General features: G+C 39.1%; 3 protein-coding genes and 1 pseudogene across 4 annotated transcripts; 3 read left to right on the forward strand and 1 right to left on the reverse strand.

The window, feature by feature from the left end:
* The first annotated feature begins 63 nt into the window (after positions 1 to 63).
* On the forward strand, positions 64 to 4,998 carry LOC137728388 (protein CHROMATIN REMODELING 8-like; annotated as a pseudogene).
* Positions 4,999 to 6,101: 1,103 nt separating this feature from the next.
* On the reverse strand, positions 6,102 to 8,265 carry LOC137729026 (uncharacterized protein At1g03900-like). Its single transcript, XM_068467844.1, has 3 exons — positions 7,635 to 8,265; positions 7,294 to 7,557; positions 6,102 to 6,438 (listed from the first exon to the last, which is right to left on the reverse strand). The coding sequence occupies exons 1-3, from the start codon at positions 8,124 to 8,126 to the stop codon at positions 6,370 to 6,372; spliced, it is 825 nt and encodes a 274-aa protein (XP_068323945.1). The 5' UTR covers positions 8,127 to 8,265; the 3' UTR covers positions 6,102 to 6,369.
* Positions 8,266 to 8,855: 590 nt separating this feature from the next.
* LOC137729593 (H/ACA ribonucleoprotein complex subunit 3-like protein) lies at positions 8,856 to 10,287 on the forward strand. 2 transcript variants are annotated; one of them, XM_068468573.1, is made up of 4 exons: positions 8,856 to 8,922; positions 9,200 to 9,278; positions 9,390 to 9,432; positions 9,940 to 10,287. In XM_068468573.1, exons 2-4 carry the CDS (start codon positions 9,225 to 9,227, stop codon positions 10,035 to 10,037), a joined length of 195 nt encoding a protein of 64 aa, XP_068324674.1. In that variant the 5' UTR covers positions 8,856 to 8,922; positions 9,200 to 9,224; the 3' UTR covers positions 10,038 to 10,287. The 2 variants fall into 2 exon arrangements, with proteins under 2 accessions (XP_068324674.1, XP_068324675.1); XM_068468574.1 differs by having other exon boundaries at positions 8,866 to 8,922; positions 9,203 to 9,278.
* A 4,858-nt stretch (positions 10,288 to 15,145) lies between these two features.
* Positions 15,146 to 22,220, forward strand: LOC137729752 (dolichyl-diphosphooligosaccharide--protein glycosyltransferase subunit 2-like). The gene is made up of 20 exons (XM_068468771.1): positions 15,146 to 15,291; positions 15,402 to 15,552; positions 15,869 to 16,061; positions 16,174 to 16,263; positions 16,757 to 16,819; positions 17,078 to 17,147; positions 17,416 to 17,480; positions 18,004 to 18,058; positions 18,235 to 18,362; positions 18,475 to 18,590; positions 18,726 to 18,795; positions 19,278 to 19,382; positions 19,507 to 19,596; positions 19,681 to 19,829; positions 20,027 to 20,138; positions 20,216 to 20,299; positions 20,715 to 20,795; positions 20,879 to 21,103; positions 21,332 to 21,454; positions 21,802 to 22,220. The coding sequence occupies exons 2-20, from the start codon at positions 15,404 to 15,406 to the stop codon at positions 21,916 to 21,918; spliced, it is 2,085 nt and encodes a 694-aa protein (XP_068324872.1). The 5' UTR covers positions 15,146 to 15,291; positions 15,402 to 15,403; the 3' UTR covers positions 21,919 to 22,220.
* Positions 22,221 to 22,348: the final 128 nt, after the last annotated feature.

Genomic DNA, 22,348 nt, shown 5'->3' on the forward strand with positions numbered 1-22,348 from the left:
TTATCGAATTCGATTTCTGTTTGATGTTTTGTGTTGGATTTTTGGGGATTTTCTGCTTAATTGAATTCGAATGCATGCTTAAATGCTGTTGCTAATTGAAATTATCAGAAAAAATTGCCTCAAATTTCACGTTTGCAATAGCATGGTGGAAGACGAAGGTGCAATTTTGCTCAACAGTTTGAAAGGAGCAACGGCGGCGATTCCGGAGGATATCGAGAGGGACATTTTATCAGGGGTATGTGGAATTGCTTGAATTCGTTGTTTTAATCTGGATTATATATTGCATTGCAAGTAGATGATCGAAATTTTCAAAATCGTGTTTTTAAGCTCCGAAAAGATGGGGAGAGTGATGGAATAGTTAATTGGATGTTAGGAGTTGAACTGCAGGTGCATAACAATGGCAATGGTAGTAATGTAAGTGAAGTTGGAGAGAGTAATGTGGAGGAGGAACGACTTGAGAAAGCGGAAGGTGTTTATCCATTGGTGGCCAGTGAGTTCAAATTGTATAACAAATTGAGGGCAGGTGAGTTTGAAATCGATGCTGTTGAGTCCACTGTTGAACCAGAACAAGCAGGGAGTGAAGATGTGATCGTGATGGTGGTGATGGCGCAGAGCTGGGAAATAAAGAGGATAACCTCCAGCATGCCCTGGCTACTGACCGGCTAAGAAGTCTAAAGAAAACAAAGGTGCAACTTGAGAAGGAGCTTTCGGATTTAGGCAAGGGAAGACCATCCAAGGGTATTGTGCGCAGCAGAGTCTTATTAGATATTGTCAAGGACAAGCCTGCACCCAAGAGGAAGTTGAAACAAGTTCGGAAATCCAGAGAAAATCAAGAAAAAAGGATTAAAACAGTCTCATTTGATGAGGATGACGACCTTGATGCCGTGTTGGATGCAGCATCTGCAGGCTTTGTTGAAACAGTGAGTTGACACCCTTGGACTGGACATGGTTCTTTTATCTCTCACCTTGTTCTGCTTTGTAAATTTTGATGTGTAATATGGATTAGCTAATAACAAGGATAACAAAGTTGATGCTTTTGATATGCCAGGAAAGGGATGAATTAGTTCGGAAAGGAATTTTGACTCCTTTCCATAAGCTAAAGGGCTTTGAGTGTAGCCTTCAAGAACAAGGGCCATCTCAGAGGTGTAGTGTTCTTGCAGAAGAAGGCAGGAGTGATGATTTTGTTTCAGCCAGTGTTGCTAGAGCAGTGCAGTCGCTTTCAGAGGCTGCTCAAGCTCACCCAGCTACAGAGCTGCTTGATCCAGAAGCTCTACCAAAGTTTGATCCACCCACTTATCCTTTCAGAGGCTAAGGAAACCGCTTAAAATTCCTCAATCCTTAGAAAATGGTACACAGAGGAATAAAAGTTCAGGAAAGAAAAGGAAGCGTCCTTTGCCTGACACAAGATGGAGAAAGCGCATTTATTTTGAGGAAAATAATTTGCATGAAAGTGGTATGTTCAGTGTTGTCATTGCTTATGGTGGTGTTAGGCAGAAGTATGGTACGGTCAAGTGTTTTGTAAAACAGAAGTTGTTTTAATAGTGTATATCTATTCTTTACAAGATATTATCAAGTATGTTGTTTAATATCTATTTTCCTTGCTTGACAATAGAAATCTGCAAAGTAATGAGACGTGTTATTTTTCTTGCAGACGACAAGGGGGGCTGAAAATTCCGGAGTACATTTTTAACCAACTCTTTGACTATCAAAAGGTAGGGGTCCAGTGGCTATGGGAACTGCATTGCCAAAGAGCAGGCGGAATTATTGGAGATGAGATGGGTCTTGGTAAAACCATACAGGTTCTGTCTTTCCTCGGTGCATTGCATTTCAGTCGAATGTATAAACTGAGCATTATTATCTGCCCAGTTACACTTTTGCGCCAATGGAAAAGGGAAGCTAAAAAATGGTACCCAAGCTTTCATGTGGAGTTACTTCACGACTCAGCTCGAGAGCCTGCTATTAAGAAAAAAAGGATCAAAGTCTGATGAAAGTGATTCTGATAGTGAAGGTTCATCAGACAGTGATCATGTGAGACCAGAATCGTCTAAAAGCACCAAAAAATGGGATTCCTTGGTCAACCGTGTTTTGAGGTCAGAATCCGGGTTGCTAATTACAACTTACGAGCAACTCCGTATTGTAGGGAAAAGTTTGCTCGACGTTGATTGGGGTTATGCAGTTTTGGATGAAGGACACTGAATCAGGAACCCAAATGCAGAAATTACTCTAGTTTGTAAGCAGTTACAAACAGTACACCGTATTATAATGACTGGTGCACCAATTCAGAACAAGCTGACTGAACTGTGGTCCTAGTTGGATTTTGTTTTCCCTGGAAAGTTGGGGGTCTTGCCCATATTTGAGGCTGAGTTTGCAGTTCCCATATCTGTTGGTGGTTATGAGAATGCTTCACCATTACAAGTATCTACTGCATACAGGTTTGTATTGATATTTTCAAATACCAAATGGCCCAACTCAAATATATATATATATGTCAAGATTCGTACAGAGTACTTATGTATTATTTTGTCTAACTTTGAATGTGTAACTTCAAATTTGAGAAATTCCTTAACTATAGGTTCATCCTTAAGGAAAAAAAAAAAATTATAAAATAGATTATTCCTGAAACTTCTTGTATTTTCAGTCTAAACTATTTTCATTGTGCAGGTGTGCTGTGGTTTTGCGAGACTTGATCATGCCGTATCTTCTTCTGCGCATGAAGGCTGATGTGAATGCCCAGCTTCCTAAGAAGATTGAACATGTCATCTTTTGCAGCCTCACTGATGAACAAAGATCTGCTTATAGAGCATTTCTTGCTAGTTCTGAGGTAGAACAGATTATGGATGGGAATAGGAATTTTCTTTATGGAATTGATGTCATGCGTAAGATCTGCAACCACCCTGATCTGCTTGAGAGGGAACATTGCGGCCAGAATCCAGATTATGGGAATCTTGAACGCAGTGGGAAATTAGTTGTTTCACAAGTGCTTAAAGTTTGGAAGGATCAAGGGCATCGTGTTCTTTTTTCGCAAACTAAGCAAATGCTTGACCTTTTGAAAGTTTTCTGGTTGCTGATGGTTATAGTCACCGGAGGATGGATGGTCTTACTCCCATCAAACAGAGGATGGCCTTAATAGATGAATTTAACAACTCACGTGATGTGGTTGTTTTCCTTTTAACAACTAAGGTGGGTGGTTTAGGAACAAATCTGACAGGTGCAAATAGGGTGATCATCTTTGATCCCGACTGGAACCCTTCAACTGACATGCAGGTATATGATTGTGTACTTACTATTCTTCTAGTTTTCAGTTGGATGCAAATGTTTGAACTTGGAAACTTGTCTTCTCCTCTGTAAAATTTTACGATAGAATCGTAGATAATTCCCCCTTGCAAAATTATGAACATTTTAGGAGGATGGATCCTTCTATTATATTTCTTATTGAAGTAATACCTACAGGATTTTCGTTACCTTGTTTAGAATAGTTGATTTGTGCTTTGTTAAACCTTCTAATCTGGGTGTTTTTAACAGGCAAGGGAGCGTGCTTGGCGTATTGGTCAGAAGAGGGATGTAACTGTATATAGATTGATCACCCGTGGAACCATAGAGGAGAAGGTATATCATGGACAAATTTGCAAGCATTTTCTGACCAATAAGATATTGAAGAACCCACAGCAGAGAAGGTTCTTTAAAGCTAGAGACATGAAGGATCTTTTCACTCTGAGTGACGAGAGAGAGAATGGGTCTACGGAAACAGCCTATCTGTTCGGTCAATTATCTGAAGATGCCAACGTCGTTGGTGCGCAGAATGATAAGCAGGATAAGCAAGAATCTCAGAGGGGTTCTGTACTGTCTACCAATGGTGCTGTGGCTGACAAGGCGAATAACTCAGAGGCTGGACCATCCAGGAGAAATGGGAAAGAAAAGGCTGACCAAAGTAACGGTGAAGTAGATGAAGGGACAAATATTTTGAGGTGGCTTTTTGACGCCCAAGGCATACATGTAAGTTTCTTCACTTTGTTTACCGTATACACATTTTTTTTTATAGTACTGTAACTGTGGGCATGTTAGGATTTATCTACAGCTGTGGAACTTAAATTGAAATAAACTTATTATTTTTGTCGGAAACAATCAAGAAATTGTTCGGTTTCTTTCTGTTCCCGTTATTTATTATTTTACGTGCTGTTCAAATTTTGACTTCACAGTGCTATGAACCATGATGTAATCATGAATGCCCATGATGAAGAGAAGATGAAGCTTGATGAGCAAGCTTCCCGAGTTGCACAAAGAGCAGCTGAAGCGTTGCGCCAGTCACGGATGCTTCGAAGCCTTGACGGTATGTCTGTCCCCACATGGACTGGGAAATCAGGAATGGCAGGTGCACCATCAGCTGTCCGTGGGAAATTTGGGTCTGCTGTGAATTCCCAGTTGATCAAGAACACCAAACGGTCAGACGAAGTCCCCAGCAGCAGCACAAATGGCTTTGTGGCTGGGGCACCTGCTGGAAAGGCATTATCTTTTGCTGAATTACTGGCAAAAATTCGAGGAAACCAAGGAGCCGTGGAAGCCGGAATTGAGCATCAGTTTAACATAGCAAAATCCTTCGGTGTTGGAACTTCTAGGACGGCTCAGAACTTAGGCGGAGTGCAGCCTGAAGTAGTGATTCGTCAGATTTGTACATTCATCCAACAAAGAGGCGGAAGTACCGATTCTTCAACCATTGTGCAGCATTTCAAGGACAGAATACCATCAAGGGATCTTCCCTTGTTTAAGAATCTTCTGAAGGATATAGCCAAACTGGAGAAAAACCAAAACGGAGCAGTTTGGGTTCTTAAGCCAGAGTTTGATCATTAGTAATCTCAACCGTCAGTTCATTGCTCGAAAGTGCTGATTAATTTCAACCTTTACCATTGTTAATATCTTTTGTAAGATATATTTTATCTGTACAGTAATTTGTGGAGTTCTGATAATTTACTCGTTCCACCGAGATATTCTAGAATTCATACAACCGACCCCACTTAGTGGGATAAGAGTTTGTTGTTATTATTGTTGATAATTTACTCGTTCCATTTAACAATGTTAGGTCAACTAGCCAAGTTTCGAGTTTGAATCTTCCTTCCATAAATTGAAATAGTTTAGAGAGTAAATTGTAGCAATGGTCCCTCAACGTTAATCTAATTGGAGCAATGATCTCTCAACTAAAAATCCATTACTATTAGTCTCTCAACTCATCAAAATGTGTAGCTATGATCATTTCCGTCAACTTCATTAAAATTTTGTCAAAATGAGTTATGTCGGAAGGACAATTGCTACAATTGGGATCTCTCAACTCATCAAAACGTTTAGCTATGGTCCTTTTCTTCAACTTCGTCAGACATTTATCAAAATGAGTTATGTTGGAAGAACCATTGCTACAATTATGTTATGTTGGCATAACCATTGCTACATTTATCAAAATGAGTTATGTTGGAAGAACCATTGCTACAATTGGGTTAAAATTGAGGGATTATTGCTACAATTGGGTTATAATCGAGAAACCATTTCTCTAATTAGATTAAAGTTGAGGGACCAGTGGTAATGAATTTTTAGTTGAGAGACCATAGCTGCATGTTTTGATAAATTAAGAGACCAATGACCAATGGTAATAGATTTTCAATTAAAAGACCATTACTCCAATTAAGTTAAAGTTAGAGGACCGTTACTACAATTTACTCTAGTTTCGAATATTGCGCTGTGAAAAAGACTGTTCCCCCGAAAGAGCCATGGAAAAATTATGGACTTTTATTCTAGTAGTAACCCGCAAGGCACTCTGAGATAATTATCCCTCAACTCTAGTGGAAAGGAGGCCACAACAAAAACCACTTGATACAGTAAAGAAAAAGACAATTACTTTGAGTTTTGGCAAGATATGTTTCAAGTTTTCGACGAAAATGACAGGGGAGTGATTTTCACACGTCCGTTCTCTCTTTTGCGCTCCTCCCCTTCGTTAATGGGCAGACGGCACTGTTATTACAAAATTAATGAACCAAAAATGACCAACTAACTTATTTTAGTCGACCAGAGTGTCAAATTGCATAATGCAAGTACTAAAATCCATCCAGGAACAAACAACAGAGAAAATAGCAAATGAAATAGATAAGGCACATTTCTCTATTATATAGAAGCAAAAACATGAAACTGTAAGTTGACAAAGAGCCGGCACAATGAACAAAAGAAGCTCGAAAATATATTGCGGGGAAACACACATATGGAAGTATTTGGTACCTCGTGCTTTCTTTCCTTTCTCACATATTCCTTCCTCTCACTCCTTTTTCCTCAAAAAAGGTGAAAAAAAAATCAAATGAAGACCTCGATGATAATTAACAGATGCTCACACAATCAGAAAGCCGCCCATCCTGCTGCACTTGTCTTTGTCGAGCCTGATCCGGTCGTGGGGGGAAGATTCCTCTGGAAATGAATCATAAGAAAATGCATCAGTAATCAGAATTATGGAAAAAGGGTTCTCCAAGAGGCAACGATAAGTAAAATGTCCATAGCACTGACAGAGTTTGCATCTTTTTCCTTTGTGGGAGAAGAAATGCATCGATCGACATAAAAACAAAGGACGCAGAAGAAAGCAGGTGAAACAAAAGGAAAAACAATACCAAATTTGCTAGAACTAAGCTTTCTGATTGCAATCACTTCCTACATGTTCAAACTTTGAACGCACTTGACAATAAGGTGTGGACATAAACTAATGTTGGCTAGCTACTCATTCTGAGCTTGCCGTTCTCAGAATGGGACTTGGAACCAACTTTTCAGGTCAATCAGGAATTGAAAGGCAGGTAAGGCCTGTATCAAATAAGTTAGGGACATTGATGACAAACATGCGCCATATATGGTCAGAAGCAGCAAGTCACTCAAGACATACTTCGACATTACCATTCAAACATCACGGATACAATCAAAATTCAATAATACGCATAGACAACAGAGATCAATCTATCAACAAACAATCGATACTGAAGATCTCCATAAAATCAACACAGATACGATCAAACAATTTGTGCCTTCCTATGCACTCAAGTTCCATAGTTTAGACTAGATTAGAGCATTAATCAAATCAAAACGCAAATGCTGAAGGTGGAATTCTAGCATTTTAGTCGGCTAAGTTCGATGACAAATGCTATAGCTAATATTTACTGAAACTCAAAGACACATTCCATTTGATTTTGAACTTCGAATTCCAAATTCAAGATGAAGAACAATTACAGCTGAACAAGAAATGTAGTGCCAAAACAACAATGACTAACATTTGCATACCTCAATCTGGGAAAGATCCGATAACGGGTCCGATCCACGTCTTGTGTTATCCGGCGACTTGACAACACCAGAGCTGATTCTAGCAGCAACAGGGTCATTGGGAGGTGGTGGCAGAGCCGACCTAACTTTCCCGGACCCAGGTGGCGGAGCCAACCCCAAACTAATAGGTTTTGCCTTCGCCGTCCCGGATAGCCCGGCGGCGGACAGCATCCCGGCCCCACTCGTCGGCTTCGGCTTCACATTTATCCTTATCGTTTCACCTTCCTTCAGATCCCCAAAACTGACATAAATAAACGAAATTGCTCACTAAAAATGTGAAATTAAAGTAAAAACTTTCATACTTTCAATCTATGATTGAGGGCGGGATGAATATCGATGTGGCCCTCGTCGCTGGTTTCGCCGCCGTTGCTCTCCTTCTCGTGCTCCCTCTTCACGTACTTCTCGTGGTCCGAAAGCGCCACGTTGAAATCGAACGCTTCGTTCCGCTCCGCGAACCCTAGCCCGATGAAGGCGTGCTTCCCGGTGCCGTCCTCGATCTTGAGTACGAAGTAGCGCGACGAGTCGAGGACGGTCTCGACTGAGGTCTCGCGCTGGCCCGGGTGGACAAAGCAGGCGGCAAAGAGCTCGCTGGAGTTCGGATCCTCCAGCCGGATCTCGCACCGGTCCTTGCACGACACGACCCGGAGCCGACCGGACCAGATCTTATCAGACTGGAGCCACTCGCCGCACTTGTATCCGCCGGAAGTGCTCCGCGGCGGGATTTTGAAGACTGCGACCTCCCGGACCACGAGCAGCGTGTGCTCGAACGCCTCCTCCTCCTCGTCGAACGACATCGTTTCGGGATCGAACTGGGGGCAGAAAGCTTCGAGCTTTTCCGGATTCTGGTCGAGCAATGCGGCTGATAATTCGAGTAAATTACAAAAAATATATTTTTTTTTTGGGGATCAAATTTTTGGTGAGGGAGTTAGTGATTTGGATTTGGGGAGAATTTGAGATGAATTTTGACGTGAACTCGAAGTAATGGGGAAATGGTGGGCGGCAGGTTTCAAATGAGAAGAGTTTGCAGCGAGTCGTGGGTTCGAAGGTGAATGACAGAGTTTGCTTGAATGGTCAACTGGATTTTGTCTAAAGTAGATAATGTGATATTACCCCTTTACCCTTTTAGCTCAATCTCAATTGTGAAGTAAATCAAACTCAAGACGTGCTGACGTTTAGCTGATCCACAAGGCCAACAAGTTATAAGAAATTACGAGACGCTCATCTACCTTGGTGTCAATCGAATCAAGTACCTGATGATTGTAACATAAAACTAACAAGTTACGAGAGATCTGATTACATTTCAGAGTATCAATAACAATTTCATAAAAATATGGCTCTCAATCTCTTACTTACTATTGAATTGGGCCTATTGGGCTTCAGATTTTAGGAAATTTCAATAAAAGCAAAGTGGTCGGAGTTCGGGCTTTGTTATCTGGGCCAAGAGTTTGGGTTTCGTTTTGGCAATAAGCAACAGTGGAGGGGTAATTTCGGAAACTAATCCAGCCTATATCTCCGCGAGCCTTCACTGACCTTAAACCCTAGCGCGGACGCCAAGCACTTTCTCATCCGCCTACTTTTTGGAGCTCTCAGGTACGAATTTAATATGTTTTTTCTGAACAATTTCTTATCTTTTCTCCTTAATAATTCATAATTTTCATGTTTTAAAACCTCCAAGTTCAAGATTACTTAACCATTTTTTGATAAAATTCGAGATTTTTTAGCGCCAAAAAATAAATATCGAGAAATTTTCTAGGGATTTTACTAGTTGGAATTAATGGGTTGATTTCAATCGGAAAATTTTCAGTGGGGTTTTTTTTTAATAAGGATTTCTGTGAGGGTTTCATGGAGAATTGCTTTTAATTTTCAGCAGTTTGAAGAAAAAGGCAGGCAGCATGTATCTTCAGTACTACATAAACGAGAATGGCAACAAAGTGTACACCACCAAGGTATGTGATGATGATGAGTGTTTTGGGTTGTTGTTAGAACACGTAGTGACTTGCCGGTGTATCGATTTTTGAGGTACTTACTGAACTTTTCATTTGCTTTTGTGAATGCAGAAGGAATCACCACTTGGGCATGCTACGCAATCTGCCCATCCCGGTAAGATGTTTGTGTCTTTTTTCGAGTTGTTATAAGCTTTTCTGCTTTGATAGTTGTCTGAATCGGTGGTTGCATTGATTGTTATGTTGTGATTAGTGAGGGTATTGTACCCTGTTGTTGATATAGTATGGGATCTTCACTGTTTACTGCTAGCGCGACGGTAGGAGACGGATGAAATCAAAAGTAGTCCTAAGTTCCTGGCTGGTTGTTTACTACGAATCCTTTGGCTATTTCTAGATGCTTGGGGTTGTAATCTTTCACGAGATTTTTCCAATCGTTGCTATTGTAAATGCAAAAGTATAAGATGGATTGCTGTAACTTACGTCTTCTCTGTTGCCTGATTGTTTCTGAATTCTCGATGTTGTGCTCTGAATGGTTGTGTTATGTGTGTACAAGTTGTGAGTTCTGTGATGATCTATTGTCTGTTACTCTTCTTAATGTTCCGTGCGAAAAGCGTTCAAGTTCTTTTTTGTTACTAAACTGTTTCGTTCCCGTGATTAACTGCAGCCCGCTTCTCCCCAGATGACAAATATTCAAGGCAAAGGTATCTTCTGAAGAAGCGCTTTGGATTGTTGCCAACCCAGCAGTCACCTCTAAAGTACTGACTACTTCACATGTTTCGGCTGCTTTCACGTCGTCGTTTGATGTGTCTCGGAGCTTGAAGTTCTAATAGGTGTGTTATCTAGTTGAACCTTTTCGGGACTGTAACTGAATGTCTACCACCGGTATGTAGCGGCACCACAAATGATTGTGGACTGATGATCTGTTAAGGTTTTGCGAGTGTCGTAGATTTCTATTAATATGCGTTGCGATTTGCGAATATAGTTTCAGCCTTTATCTACCGAAGTTAAGGTACATATACAACCATGGATTTGATCGCACCTTAATCCAATTTCGGAGTTCATTTTAACCAATCGAAAGTGGGGGGAGGGGCATTCGAACTCAGGTGCCGAGGGTTCATCTGTACTAGCCAATGTTTGACAACCTCGTTGAACACCAAAGTTCTACAAAAGATTGCTTAAAAAAATATTGAGGCTTTTTCCGCAACACAAGGGTGCCGGAGAAAGCCAGGTGCCAAAGGTAAGATCATCTCCAACCGAAAGGTTCAGAGGGTTAGAGGGTCGAAAATGGTCCGAAAACCATCTCTAATTGAGGACTAGGTTAAAAGGCTCATGGATTTCACGGGACAAAAAAAGGCCAAAAAACCAACCGGCTAGCCATCTTCAGCTAGCTAGCCCACTTGTTTTTTTTTTTTTATCCTTTTTGTTCTTTTCCATTTGCCCAACCCACTTTAGAGTTTAGGATTTTTATTTTTTTTATGCCAAGCCCACTTTTTTTTTTCGGACCCTTTTTTTTTTTTTTTTTAATTTCTAATTTTTTTCTACATCATTTCTTATATATTTTTCACCATTCCATATTATCTTATCTCATTTTATTTCAATTCTTCACATTCCATACTATAGCCCTTTGGCCCTTGATTGGAGATGGTTTTTTGGCATAAGACTATGTTTGGCTTATGACCCTCTGGCCTCTTGGTTGGAGATGGTAAAAAGTATGGCCCTACACTGTTTATTAAAATATTAATTTCTTGGAGGGTCAGATGGCTAAAATGAGCCATCTAGCTCTTCTTCGATTGGAGATGGTCTAAAGCTCTTTCGGCCAGAGCATTGATTCCCCATAACGAATACAACTCCAGTTCTTTGGCAGCACCTCGAGATGCATTGAATTGTTTGACATGAGACTCGGAATATTCCGCACTACATGGCACCTTCCACGCATCCATTCCGTCCAGACGCGACGCCCTTCATCATTATCATCTACGGGCCTTTTTTTTTCCTTATGGCTATTCTGGTTAAGTTACACAATAAATTTACTATCAAATTTGTTATTTATTTGTGTCAAATTTTAGTTCTCACATATGTAAATATATATGAACACGACCCACGCGACCCGTCTGTAATATTAGCGACACAAAGTACATTGTCTTAGACCATCTTCAACCTAAGGGTCTAGAGGGTCGAATATAGCTCGAAAACTGTCTCCAACCGAGGGTTAGGCCAAAGGGCTCATGAGCCCTACAGGACAAAAAAGGGTCAAAGGGCCAATCGGGTGGCTATGTTCAACCATCCCGCTGGCTAGCCCATTATTATTATTATTATTTCCATTTACCCAGCCCATTTTAGGGTTTAGGGCTTAGGTTTTTTTTTGGTCCTAACCTACTTATTGTTTTTTATTCCCATCCCACTTTATTTTTTTCCCCTAATTTTTTTCCTACACTATTTCTCACATATTTTTCACCATTCCATACTATCTTACCTCATTTTATTTCAATTCTTCACATTCCATATCATAGCCCTTTGGCCTTCAATTGGATGCGGTTTTTTGTAATAGGGCTAAAACGAGCCCTATAGCCCTTTGACCCTCGGTTGGAGATGGTAAGAAATATAGCCCTGCACTGTTTATTAAAATATTAATTTCTTGGAGGATCCCTCTAGCCCTCATTCGATTGGAGATGGTCTTAGGTCATCGTCAACCGAAGGCTAGCTAGAGGGCTCGTTTTAGCCCTCTGGCCTCCAAGAAATTAATATTTTAATGAACAGTACATGGTCATATTTGCTTTCATCTCCAATCGAGGGCCAAAGGGCCATAAGGCTCATTTTAGCCCTGTCATAAAAAACCGTCTCCAACTGAAGGCAAAAGGGCCATAGGGCCAAACATAATTTATTATTTAAATTTAAAAACAACAAATTAAATTTAAAAACAACATTGACTTAAATTTAAAAACTACAACAACTTAAATTTAATATCCATAATCAACCTCATCTTCATCATCTGCCATTGTAGGAGTATAGTTAGAGGCAAACAACTGTCGTCGGGTCATAATTTCTTTTTCTTTTTTCTATCAAAATAGGCCTTACTCATTGGAGTGTAATTTGAAGCGTTCATTTTCATATTCTTATCATTCATCTCTTCTTGTATTTGTTTGGCCCATTCTTCATGCCTACGATTCCTTTCTTCCACCTCAAGGGCAGTTTGCTCTACCATTAATTGCAATGAGGCTGTCACTTCCTGTTAAGCGGCGTAATCATCATTTGCCTTACCTTTTTCCTTCAACCTTTGTGCCTTGTTTCGTCCCATAACCCTAGGTATGGAACCTTCACCTGAAGACCGATTTTCTACCCTTGTTTGTTGAATGGTAGGACATGCATCTTCATCCATATTTGCAGATGACGATGCAGTTCCGAACACTGGCGTAGGACCTACTCTATCTTGAGGTGGATCTTCAAATAACACCCACCTTTTACAAATTTCCCAACAACTGCGAAACTAAAAGGGTTTCGAGCTGCCCTCCATATACAATTCTTTTGCTTAGCGTACCTAGAAAATATGATTACAAAAATTAAAGAAAATTAATTTATGAAATTAAATGTAATATAATTAAGGGTAAATTACACTTTACCACCTCAGATTTGGGGTCGATTTCAATTCCTTACAACATCTTTAAAACATTTCACTTTCATACATCAAGTACTATTTTATTTCAATATAATACATCCGTTACATTTTCCATCCATTGATCCGTTAAGAGCTGATGTGGCTGCCACATTTGTGTCACGTGGCTGCCAAATGTGTGCCACGTGGCAAATTTTTTATTTTTTGTTTAATTTTTATTTTAAAACCTGAATCTTCTCAAAATAAATAAATAAAATTAAAACCCCTCCCCGCAAACAAACCCAGAAACCTTATCCCTCCGGACCCAAGTGAGGAGAGAGAAGAGAAGCGAGGAGAGGCTGAAAAAGAGGAAGTTGTTTGTGAGAAAAAACACAGCCCAGATACAAACCCTAAATTGAAGTAATTTTTGAAAAATCGAGTAAGTCAAAGAGTTAAATGAGAAGCTGGACTTTGGGACTGGAGGGTTTCTGGTGTGAAGGCATTTAAATCCTGTTGGTGGATCAGAATCTCACTCTCGTAGGCCATCCGTAAAGACTCCATCTTCGTCCGCACGAACTCAGCTGGTCAGTCGCCAGCGGAGTACCTGTACCCGAACCACCTTCATTCTTCCGTTGATTTCGCTGCCGCCAATTGGGTCTCTTTTGTTTCCGATTCCTCACGACTTTGCTATGTTGAACCGTGATTCGCAATCCTCTCAATTCAATCGTCGACGTCGACAGTGATGAACTTGGTCCCAAGATTCGCGGGCGGAAGACAACTAGGTAGCCATGGATTCATGGAGCTTGCCTATGCACGGGTCAGGGGGATAACGTTTTTGGGTGAGGTGGGTCGTGTGGGGGGGGGGGGGGGGGCGGGAAATAAGGTTTCTAGGTTTGTTTTGCGGGGGTGGGGGTTCCGGGGAGGTGGGTTTCAGTTTCAGGTTTTGTTTTGTTTTGTTTTTGTTTTTTTTTTTTTAGAAGATTTAGGTTTTTTTTTAAAAAAATAAAAAAAATTTTGCCACGTGTCACAAATGTGGCAGCCACGTCATATCTTAACATATTAATAGATGAAAAATGTAACAGATGTATTATATTGAAATAAAATAATACTTAAGGTATGAAAGTGAAATGTTTTAAAGATGTTGTAAGGATTTGAAATCGACCCCAAACCTAAGGTGGTAAAGTGTAATTTACCCTATAATTAAATATATTTACAAACATTAAAGGAAAGTAATTCATGAAATTAAATGTAATATAATTAAATATTTAAAATAAATTGTGAAAACACTTACTTCATCGTAGTAGTTAGCGCTGCTTTCATGTCTACTTGCAGTTGCTAACAGTGCTTGATGCCATTTGTTCAAACTTGGGTGAAGATGTTTCTTCCATCTTGAAGAACAACTCTCGTGATTTCGAACATTCAATGGAGTAGTGCCTTCGTAGAACTCTAAGTATTTTTTGGACACACGAGTCCAAACACCTTCACTTGTTGAGAACTCCTCCTCACACTATCTTCCGACACCCATTTATGAGCCCTGGAAAGAGCTTCATCTTCTTTTTGGGTCAAAGCCCTACCTTTTGTTGCAAACGAGGCCATTTGAAAATTATTGAAATAATTGAAGAAAATATTTTTGAAAGAGGTAAGAAAATATGAGAATTGAAATGGTGAAAAATTTGTGAGGAATGGTGAATGAATGGTTTAGGTATTTATAGGAAAAAAAATTAGAATTTTCAAGAATTTTTTTTTTAAAAGGCCCAAAAAATCAAAAAAAGAAAAAGAAAAAAGAATACAACGGTAACTGGCTTTAGTTAGCAATGGCTAGTTGATGTCAGCTAGCCATTGGATTCAAAAATTTGTTTAAAAATTCCTATCGGATATAACCGACAGGATTAATAACAATGATGTCGGTTATTTCCAACATCAATTCTTAAATTTCTGGCCTAGCCCAGGGCTGGCTAGCTGACTCTTTTGGGCTAGCTGGTTAGCCCTTTGGCCCTTTCAGATTCCGTAAAGCCCACAAGCCCTCTGGCCTAGCCTTCGGTTGAAGATGATTTTCGGATTATTTTCAACCCCTGATCCACTAAATCCTTTTGTTGGAGATGATATTAGTGTCCATCACAATGTGGCACGTAAAGGCAAATTGATTTTTCCATATTTACTCGAAATACAGGGACAGCAGAGACAGGCCTCGATCAATCAGAAGACCGGATTGTTAATTTATACGCAACAAAGTACAGAAAAAGAAATAAAAAAAGAAGTAAAAATAAGATAATTACACGCGCGGGCCGCGATCGATCAGAGGGCCTCGTTCGTAGCTGCCCCAGAGTCTTCACTCTCTCTCCTCAGTACTCACTCGCCCGGTAGTCGTCGCGCCCTGGAACTTCACCCCCGCTGACCATCTCTCCCTCTCTCTCTCCAACGCTCTCAGTATGTTCCTCCTCTCGATCTGAAACCCTAGCGTCTTCCGAATCGCATTCGTACACAAATGCGCGAGTGAATTTACGTATCTGAAGCTGTTGGTTTCGTTACTGTTGCAGGAATGGCTTCCGGAAGCCTCGGCGGATTTCTGGTGCTGGTTTTGGCGGTTTCGATCTGCCATGCTGCTGCTTCTGTCTTCCACCCGATTTCCGACTCTCACCGGTCCGCGGCTGCGGAGCTATTTGCGCCCGTCGATGGATCGTTCGGGAGGTAATTCAACCCTCGAAATGATTAGTCTTTTTGTTTACTTTTGTATTTTCCGTTTGGTTTCTGAGAAAATGAAATGCTTTGGATGATCCGATTGATCAATTAAAAAGGTATTTATTTCACTTTTATATGACGTCACCGCTGAGAATTCTGCGATTTGAGGTTAAAGTTTCGATTTTTTCCCTGCATTTTACTATAATGCGCGGTTAGCGTTTAATTCTGGTGGAATTTGTTTTCATTTGCGTGATTAGAGTAGTTTATTTTGGATATTGCTTTCAAATTTGATTTTAATTATTCGATTTCGATAAATTGTTGACAGTTTAGAAGAGGCATATGAAGCCTTAAGATCGTTCGAGGTTCTTGGGATTAATAAGAAGTCCGATATACGGACCACTACTTGTCAGTCTGTTGTTGAAAAACTCAGGTCATTGTCGTCTGCCCCAAAGTATTTGTTCTATGCCTTAAAGGTTAACGGCATTTTGGAGTGCACGGTTATAAATGAAGTATTTGAGGTACTGTTAAGTCTTTAGCACCCTTTTCTTTGTTCTCGACATGAAAGTAATTACTTATGAGTTATGTGGAAGAATAATGAAGTTGGTGACTAATTCTTAATTCCCTGTCTAGGGCATTGCTTCAAGACTTAAAACTAATGTCAATGGTGCAAGTTCATTGCTCGAGTTCTACTACTCAATTGGAAGCTTGGTACTTATTAAGGTAAATTGTTGATCTACCTTTTGGCAGCACTTTCCAACTCAGGTTTACATCTTCTTTTTGGTTTGAGGTCTTAGTTTGGCTGCAGATTCAAAATGTAGGAATGGTGATTTATGAAAATAAGATCAACTCTATGCAGGGAAAAAGCAAATATTTTGAATAATGTTACTATTTTAATTGTTTGAACTATTGTGCAAGGGCCTTTTTTCTGTGTTTCTTTGAGGCCCTACATACTGGTTTGGTATTGAGGTGCTTTTATAAAAAGTGGGTATCAAAAAAAGTTGAGCTCAAAAAGGTGTTTGATAAACACTTAAAAACAGCTTATTTTCACAGTTTTGGGTGAAAAAAAGCTGAAAACGTGAAGCAGCAAAAATGAGCTTATTCTCATAGCACAGTAGAAGCAGTTTTTTTTCAAAGTACATCAATACCAAACCAGCCACGTCTTTAGATTATGAATTCTTTTCCTAATTCTTGTCTATTGTCTTTCTTGCTGCAGGATCAAAGTCCTGAAGTCGATGTACTTCTTGCTGATGCTGGTGGAGTTTTCCATTCTATCAAGGTAGTTCCCACAACAACTAGTGGTATTTCTTGGATGAAATATTTTCAGTTTTTGCTATATCCTGGTCCTGACAGAACTTGCTATGTCAGATAATTCTTAGCATCTGTTCACAACTTTATTTTCCTTGTAATGTGAATGGGTTGTTTGGATTCTGAACTCTCAATCATTTTCCCTCTTTTGCATTCACTTTTTTTGAAGTCTCGCAGAAGAATATATTTCTGTTTTGAATTTATGAATGATAGTGAAATATTGTTGCAGTCTCTCAGCCAGAGTGATGGAAGGTGGCGCTTCAGTTTGGATAATCCTGAGGCTAGTACCTATGCTGCTGGTAATGACTTTTGTTATGCTGCATATTTTTTCATGGAGAACTTTTCCTGATCAATTGGTGATGTAAAGTGGGAACTTTCCCTCTAGACTCCTAAATTCCTTTGCTCCCCTTAGATCTTTATTCAAATAGAGGGGATTTAGCAGCACTTTGTTATGGTGACCAATATTTATTTTACCATTTATTTTATATCTTTGTGGAACATGGTATAGATATGTAGTAACTGTAAGTGGCTTATACTCACTCTTTGAGCTTGCCACCCCTCTTGCAGGATTAGCTCTTGAAGCACTTTCTGGAGTTATTGAATTAGCATCTTCCAAAGTTGATCAGTCTAAGGTAGTCTACATTCTTTCTCTTGCTTATACAGGCACCAATCAAACATATTCTTATTATGTTTAACTAAAGTGAACTGATGCTAAGAACTCATTTTCCCTAGAAGAGTTGCGTACTATATTCATTGATGTAGAAAATTGTACAAGAAAATAGCTTAAGGTGCACATGTGGCCACTGGCCACATTATGTTTAACTGTGCATGCAAGTGTGGTTTATACAATCAGCATCGAAGCACGTCTCATATATTGCATGTCATTAATTTAATAGTATATTGGACGTTTAAACAGACGAAGTGTAAATTAATACAATATCTCAGAATTGTTATATCTTTACACACTGACCAAATAATTACCAATATCAGTGGACTTATTTTTCAGTGCCATTTAGTCTTTTTTTATATAGATGTGTAATCAGTTGTATAAATCTTATTTGTATAATGTGCTTCTACTCTGTTATTGTAAATTTTTTGTCCTTTTTTGTTATATATTTCATTTTATTAATACTCGATGATGTTGTCTCTGGGCAGATTGGTACATTGAAAAGTGATATTTTGAAGCTTTTTGACAGTATTGAGAAATATGGTATGTGTATCTATGTATCATTTTCCAACAGATGTCTCCTTATAAGGGTATTTGTTTTATTTTCATGAATTATTCAATCCTACTATTTTATTCAATCCTGCTTTCAGTTTGGTTTTGTCATTTAATTGTCTGGTATATTTGTTATTCATGTGAAATCATATAACTATGTTTTCTAGATGATGGGACCATTTACTTTGATGAAAAAGTTGTTGATCTGCGTGAGCATCAGAGTCCTCTTTCAACTACTGCATCAGTTATTCGAGGATTAACAGCATTTGCAACTGTGACATCTGGAAACATAAAGGTGATACTCAGTGCCACTTTCTTTCCTGCTCTTCCGTGCAATGCAATTTCTTTTTGGGGAATGAGGGGGTTGGTATTGTATGCATACTAATGCTTTAGCTTAGAGTTTGCAGATTCCAGGGGACAAGATATTGGGTCTAGCAAAATTTTTCCTTGGAATTGGCATTCCTGGCAATGCTAAAGACTTTTTCAACCAAATAGACTCATTAGCGTCTTTGGAAAGCAATGGGCAAGTGCTAAACCCTTTTCTTTTATTGAATAGCATCTCCAATTATTTTGCATTTCTAACCGTGCAGTGCAACATTAGAGTTTAATTTTCATTTTTGTGCCCTAATTTGTGGTTTTTCTCTCTTTTCTGGTGCAGGGTCTCTATTCCTTTGGTATTATCACTTCCAGCTACAGTGCTTTCATTGACCAAGAAAGACCAGCTCCAGGTTTGTCAATTTATCAACACAGCATTTCTTCTTTGAAACAGATTGTTGTGAGTTATTACCGTATTATATATATATATATATATATATATATATATATATGTACACAGTTACACACACACACACACATATATATGTATCTCCTAGGTTACAATAGAAGGATATGCCTTTTCTTTGATATATATCTATACATATATAGTATGTATTGTTTTTTGAAATCTGCACTGTTTACCTTTTTCCTCAATCTGACATTTTTGTTTTTGTTCTCTTTTTCAAAAGTCAAACTCCTGTATTAAGTTATGCTCATATTATTTTCTAAAGTGTACTGCTTTTAATTGACCTGCACAGAATCAATGTTATATCACCCGGCTGTGGATTAATTTTTTTGCTGAGGAAAAGATATAGTTACAAATTAATGTTGCTTATGCCTAATAACATAATCTGGTTAATTCGAGTGTGTTATTTGTACTGGAAATTTGAATCAGGTGAAAGTGAATACTGTGCTTGGTTCAAGTGCACCACCTCTGACAGTTAAGTTGGTGAAAGCATTCAGTTCTGGTTCAAAAGCTGCGTCTAAAATTGCAAGCCAGGTGGGTAATAACTTTTTTCCCTTGTTTTCTTCCTATCACAAAATTAGTTTTGGATATCCCCTTTTTTACAAGATTATTGCATGAATGGCGTTTGGTTCACTGCTTTATCATGTGTGTGATGTAGGAACTCAAGTTTGACAAAGAAAGTGGGTCCCATTTCTTGGATGTTTTGCCAGAAAGTATCGATGTTGGAAGTTACACATTTGTCTTTGAGGTACCCTTCTCTTTCATTTGGTTAATTCTTTTGGACTAACTTCCATGTGGCCTCAATTTGTACTGAGTTTACCAAATTTTGTAGGTGGTTCTGCATGATTCTGAAGAAGAAAATGTTTATGCAACTGGAGGGTCTACTCAAGTACAGATATTTATCACAGGAGTTATCAAAATTGAAAATGCAGAGATTGCAGTACTGGATAGTGACATTGGGAGCATAGAAACCCAGAAAAAGTACGTACTCAAAGTTTATTTGATATTTCCTGCTCTATCAATTCTTCTTCTGAATTTTTGTCTGCAAGTTGAATGCTTGTAATCACATGGTCAACGTGGATTTTTTTTTTTTTATAATTGTTATATGACAAAGGCCATGCTTATTCACTTCTGAAATATATAAACTTTTTGTTACTTGTATGTCGTCGATTTACCAGACTAGATTTAGCCAGAGGAAGTACTGTCTCGCTATCAGCTAACCACCTCCAAAAGCTGCGTCTATCCTTTCAATTGACCACTCCTTCTGGGCATGCTTTTAAGCCTCATCAGGTTTGTATTCTGTGTCTATTTGTATTCTTAAGTAAATGCTCTCCGTTCAGTTCTCTTAGGCGTTTGTTGGGCTGCAGGTATTTCTTAAGTTAACACATGAGACCAAGGTTGAACATATCTTTGTGGTGGGAATCTCTGGCCAAAAGTTTGAGAAAATACTGGTAAAGTTTCTTTGATTTCATCCCCTAACTTTTGGCTTCTTTTGGCTTCTTTTTTTTTTTTTTTTTTTTTTTTTTTTTTTTTTTAAATGTCAATTGAAAGCATACTTGGTCACAACTCACATGTGATTTTTTTTTCCCCGCATAGATGCACTATGCATGAATGTGCAGTCAAATGGGCCTGATTTTTGCGAACACTATGTGGAGCCATGCAGCGCTCTTTTAGAAATGTAGATCTTTAGATTTTTCTTTTTTTAATTTATCTATTTAGGTGATACTGCGATAAATAAACCCATGATTTATATCTGGATACCTGAATAATATAAAACTGCAGTTTTCATCATCTTAGGTCATGGATTTACCCCAAGGAGAGCTCTTTAATTTCTTTGTTTTGATTGGTTTTGGTATCTTGTTACAGGATTTTCTCGGATTAGTTGAGAAGTTTTACTATCTGTCTGGTAGATATGATATTCAACTAACTGTTGGTGATGCTGTAATGGTAAGCATGAGCATTCCTCAAGTTTTTTAAATTGTTTTTAGTTTTTAGGAGCTGTTGTCTAAGCGAACTTCTTTCCTTTACAGGAAAACTCTTTCTTACGGGCTATTGGCCAGATTGATTTGGATCTACCAGAAGCACCTGAGAAGGCCTCCCGCCCTCCTTCTCCAGCTGTTGATCCTTACTCAAAGTACGGGCCCAAAGCTGAGATAACCCATATCTTTAGGGTTCCAGAAAAGCGTCCTTCTCAGGAGCTCTCTCTCGTTTTCTTGGGCCTTGTGCTTTTGCCATTGATTGGATTTTTTATTGGAGTGAGTCTTTCTTAAGTGAATCCTTGATCTGTTGTCATTTGGCTCTGAAATTTATTAACAGTTCATGCTCGAATACCCTTGGAAAGTCCAAGTTGGTTTGAGGTGACCTGTTTATAAACTGACATTCTCTAGAGTATGAAGGGGCCGAAAGAGATTTGGTGGCTGTCAACATTCTGAAGTTTTTACCCATTTTGTATTCTAATTAACTGTATTTTATGTATTAAACAGCTATTACGCTTGGGGGTGAATCTGAAGAACTTCCCCACTTCAGCAGTACCCGCCACCTTCGGTATACTATTCCATGTTGGCATCGCTGCAGTTCTTTTGCTCTATGTGCTCTTCTGGTTGAAGGTATGCCATTAATTCTGTTTACTTGCACTTTCAGTCAGGAAGGTTCCCATCTGCTTCATATCCCCAATGATCTGGACGATCCCATTTTAATATTTATAGGGTGACCTGTTCTAGAACCCAAAAAATAACACTAATACATACGAGTATTCACGGTTCGGTTTCAAAGTAAGATTCCATATTTTGTTCGCAACACAGGGCACGCTTATTGAAGATGATTTTGGCTTTTGAATGCAGTTTCTGAGGCAACCATACAAAGTAGTTGTTTAAGATTAGGCATACTAGTAAACGTCATTTTAGTTTCCCTGCACATGTATTAAGCTTTGTCTACTTGTTTGTTCCATGTACAGTTGGATCTATTTACGACTCTCAAAACGCTTGGATTGTTGGGAGCCTTCTTGCTGTTTGTCGGACACCGGATTCTTTCCCACCTGGCCTCTACGTCATCCAAGTTGAAATCTGCTTGAAATGGCAATCAAGCAATCTCCCATTTAGAGAGGTCAAAAGAATTTTCGGCCATGAAAGAGATATCGAAAGGGTGAGGAAACTTTCGTTTAGAGACGAACAGAGCGTGGGATTTTATGGAACAAATTTTGTAGGGCTCTTTGTTATGTTATACATGTACCTCTTTAACTTCAGAATTTTATTTACCCATAAATCATATTTATCGAAAAAGAAAGTTGTACCCACGGGACGGGTTTCATCTTTCACATCATTAGTGTAACTTCGACATATCAAAAGTACATAACTTTGCAAGGAACTGCGTCGATTACATCATTAGTCTCATCAGTTTTTCCTTTCCCCACTCTTTCGCGACTTGTAGTCGAAAACTTTGACATGTTAAAGACTCGTAGTCGAATTTAAACCACTCAAGGGGCCAAGGGGCGTTCGAGCATT

The sequence above is a fragment of the Pyrus communis genome, chromosome 3 (assembly GCF_963583255.1).
Source record: "Pyrus communis chromosome 3, drPyrComm1.1, whole genome shotgun sequence".
NCBI classification, from domain to species: domain Eukaryota; kingdom Viridiplantae; phylum Streptophyta; class Magnoliopsida; order Rosales; family Rosaceae; genus Pyrus; species Pyrus communis.

Excerpts from the sequence above, each read along its gene's own strand:
- LOC137729026 (XM_068467844.1), bottom strand. The coding sequence starts at position 8,126 with ATGTCGTTCGACGAGGAGGAGGAGGCGTTCGAGCACACGCTGCTCGTG. Across the intron at positions 7,558-7,634 it reads CCCTCAATCATAGATTGAAA|GAAGGTGAAACGATAAGGAT; the intron begins GTATGAAAGTTT and ends GGGGATCTGAAG. Across the intron at positions 6,439-7,293 it reads CGGATCTTTCCCAGATTGAG|AGGAATCTTCCCCCCACGAC; the intron begins GTATGCAAATGT and ends ATTCATTTCCAG.
- LOC137729593 (XM_068468573.1), top strand. The coding sequence starts at position 9,225 with ATGTATCTTCAGTACTACATAAACGAGAATGGCAACAAAGTGTACACC. Across the intron at positions 9,279-9,389 it reads ACAAAGTGTACACCACCAAG|AAGGAATCACCACTTGGGCA; the intron begins GTATGTGATGAT and ends TTGTGAATGCAG. Across the intron at positions 9,433-9,939 it reads TACGCAATCTGCCCATCCCG|CCCGCTTCTCCCCAGATGAC; the intron begins GTAAGATGTTTG and ends GATTAACTGCAG.
- LOC137729752 (XM_068468771.1), top strand. The coding sequence starts at position 15,404 with ATGGCTTCCGGAAGCCTCGGCGGATTTCTGGTGCTGGTTTTGGCGGTT. Across the intron at positions 18,059-18,234 it reads TGACAGTATTGAGAAATATG|ATGATGGGACCATTTACTTT; the intron begins GTATGTGTATCT and ends TATGTTTTCTAG. Across the intron at positions 20,796-20,878 it reads CTGTTGGTGATGCTGTAATG|GAAAACTCTTTCTTACGGGC; the intron begins GTAAGCATGAGC and ends TTTCCTTTACAG.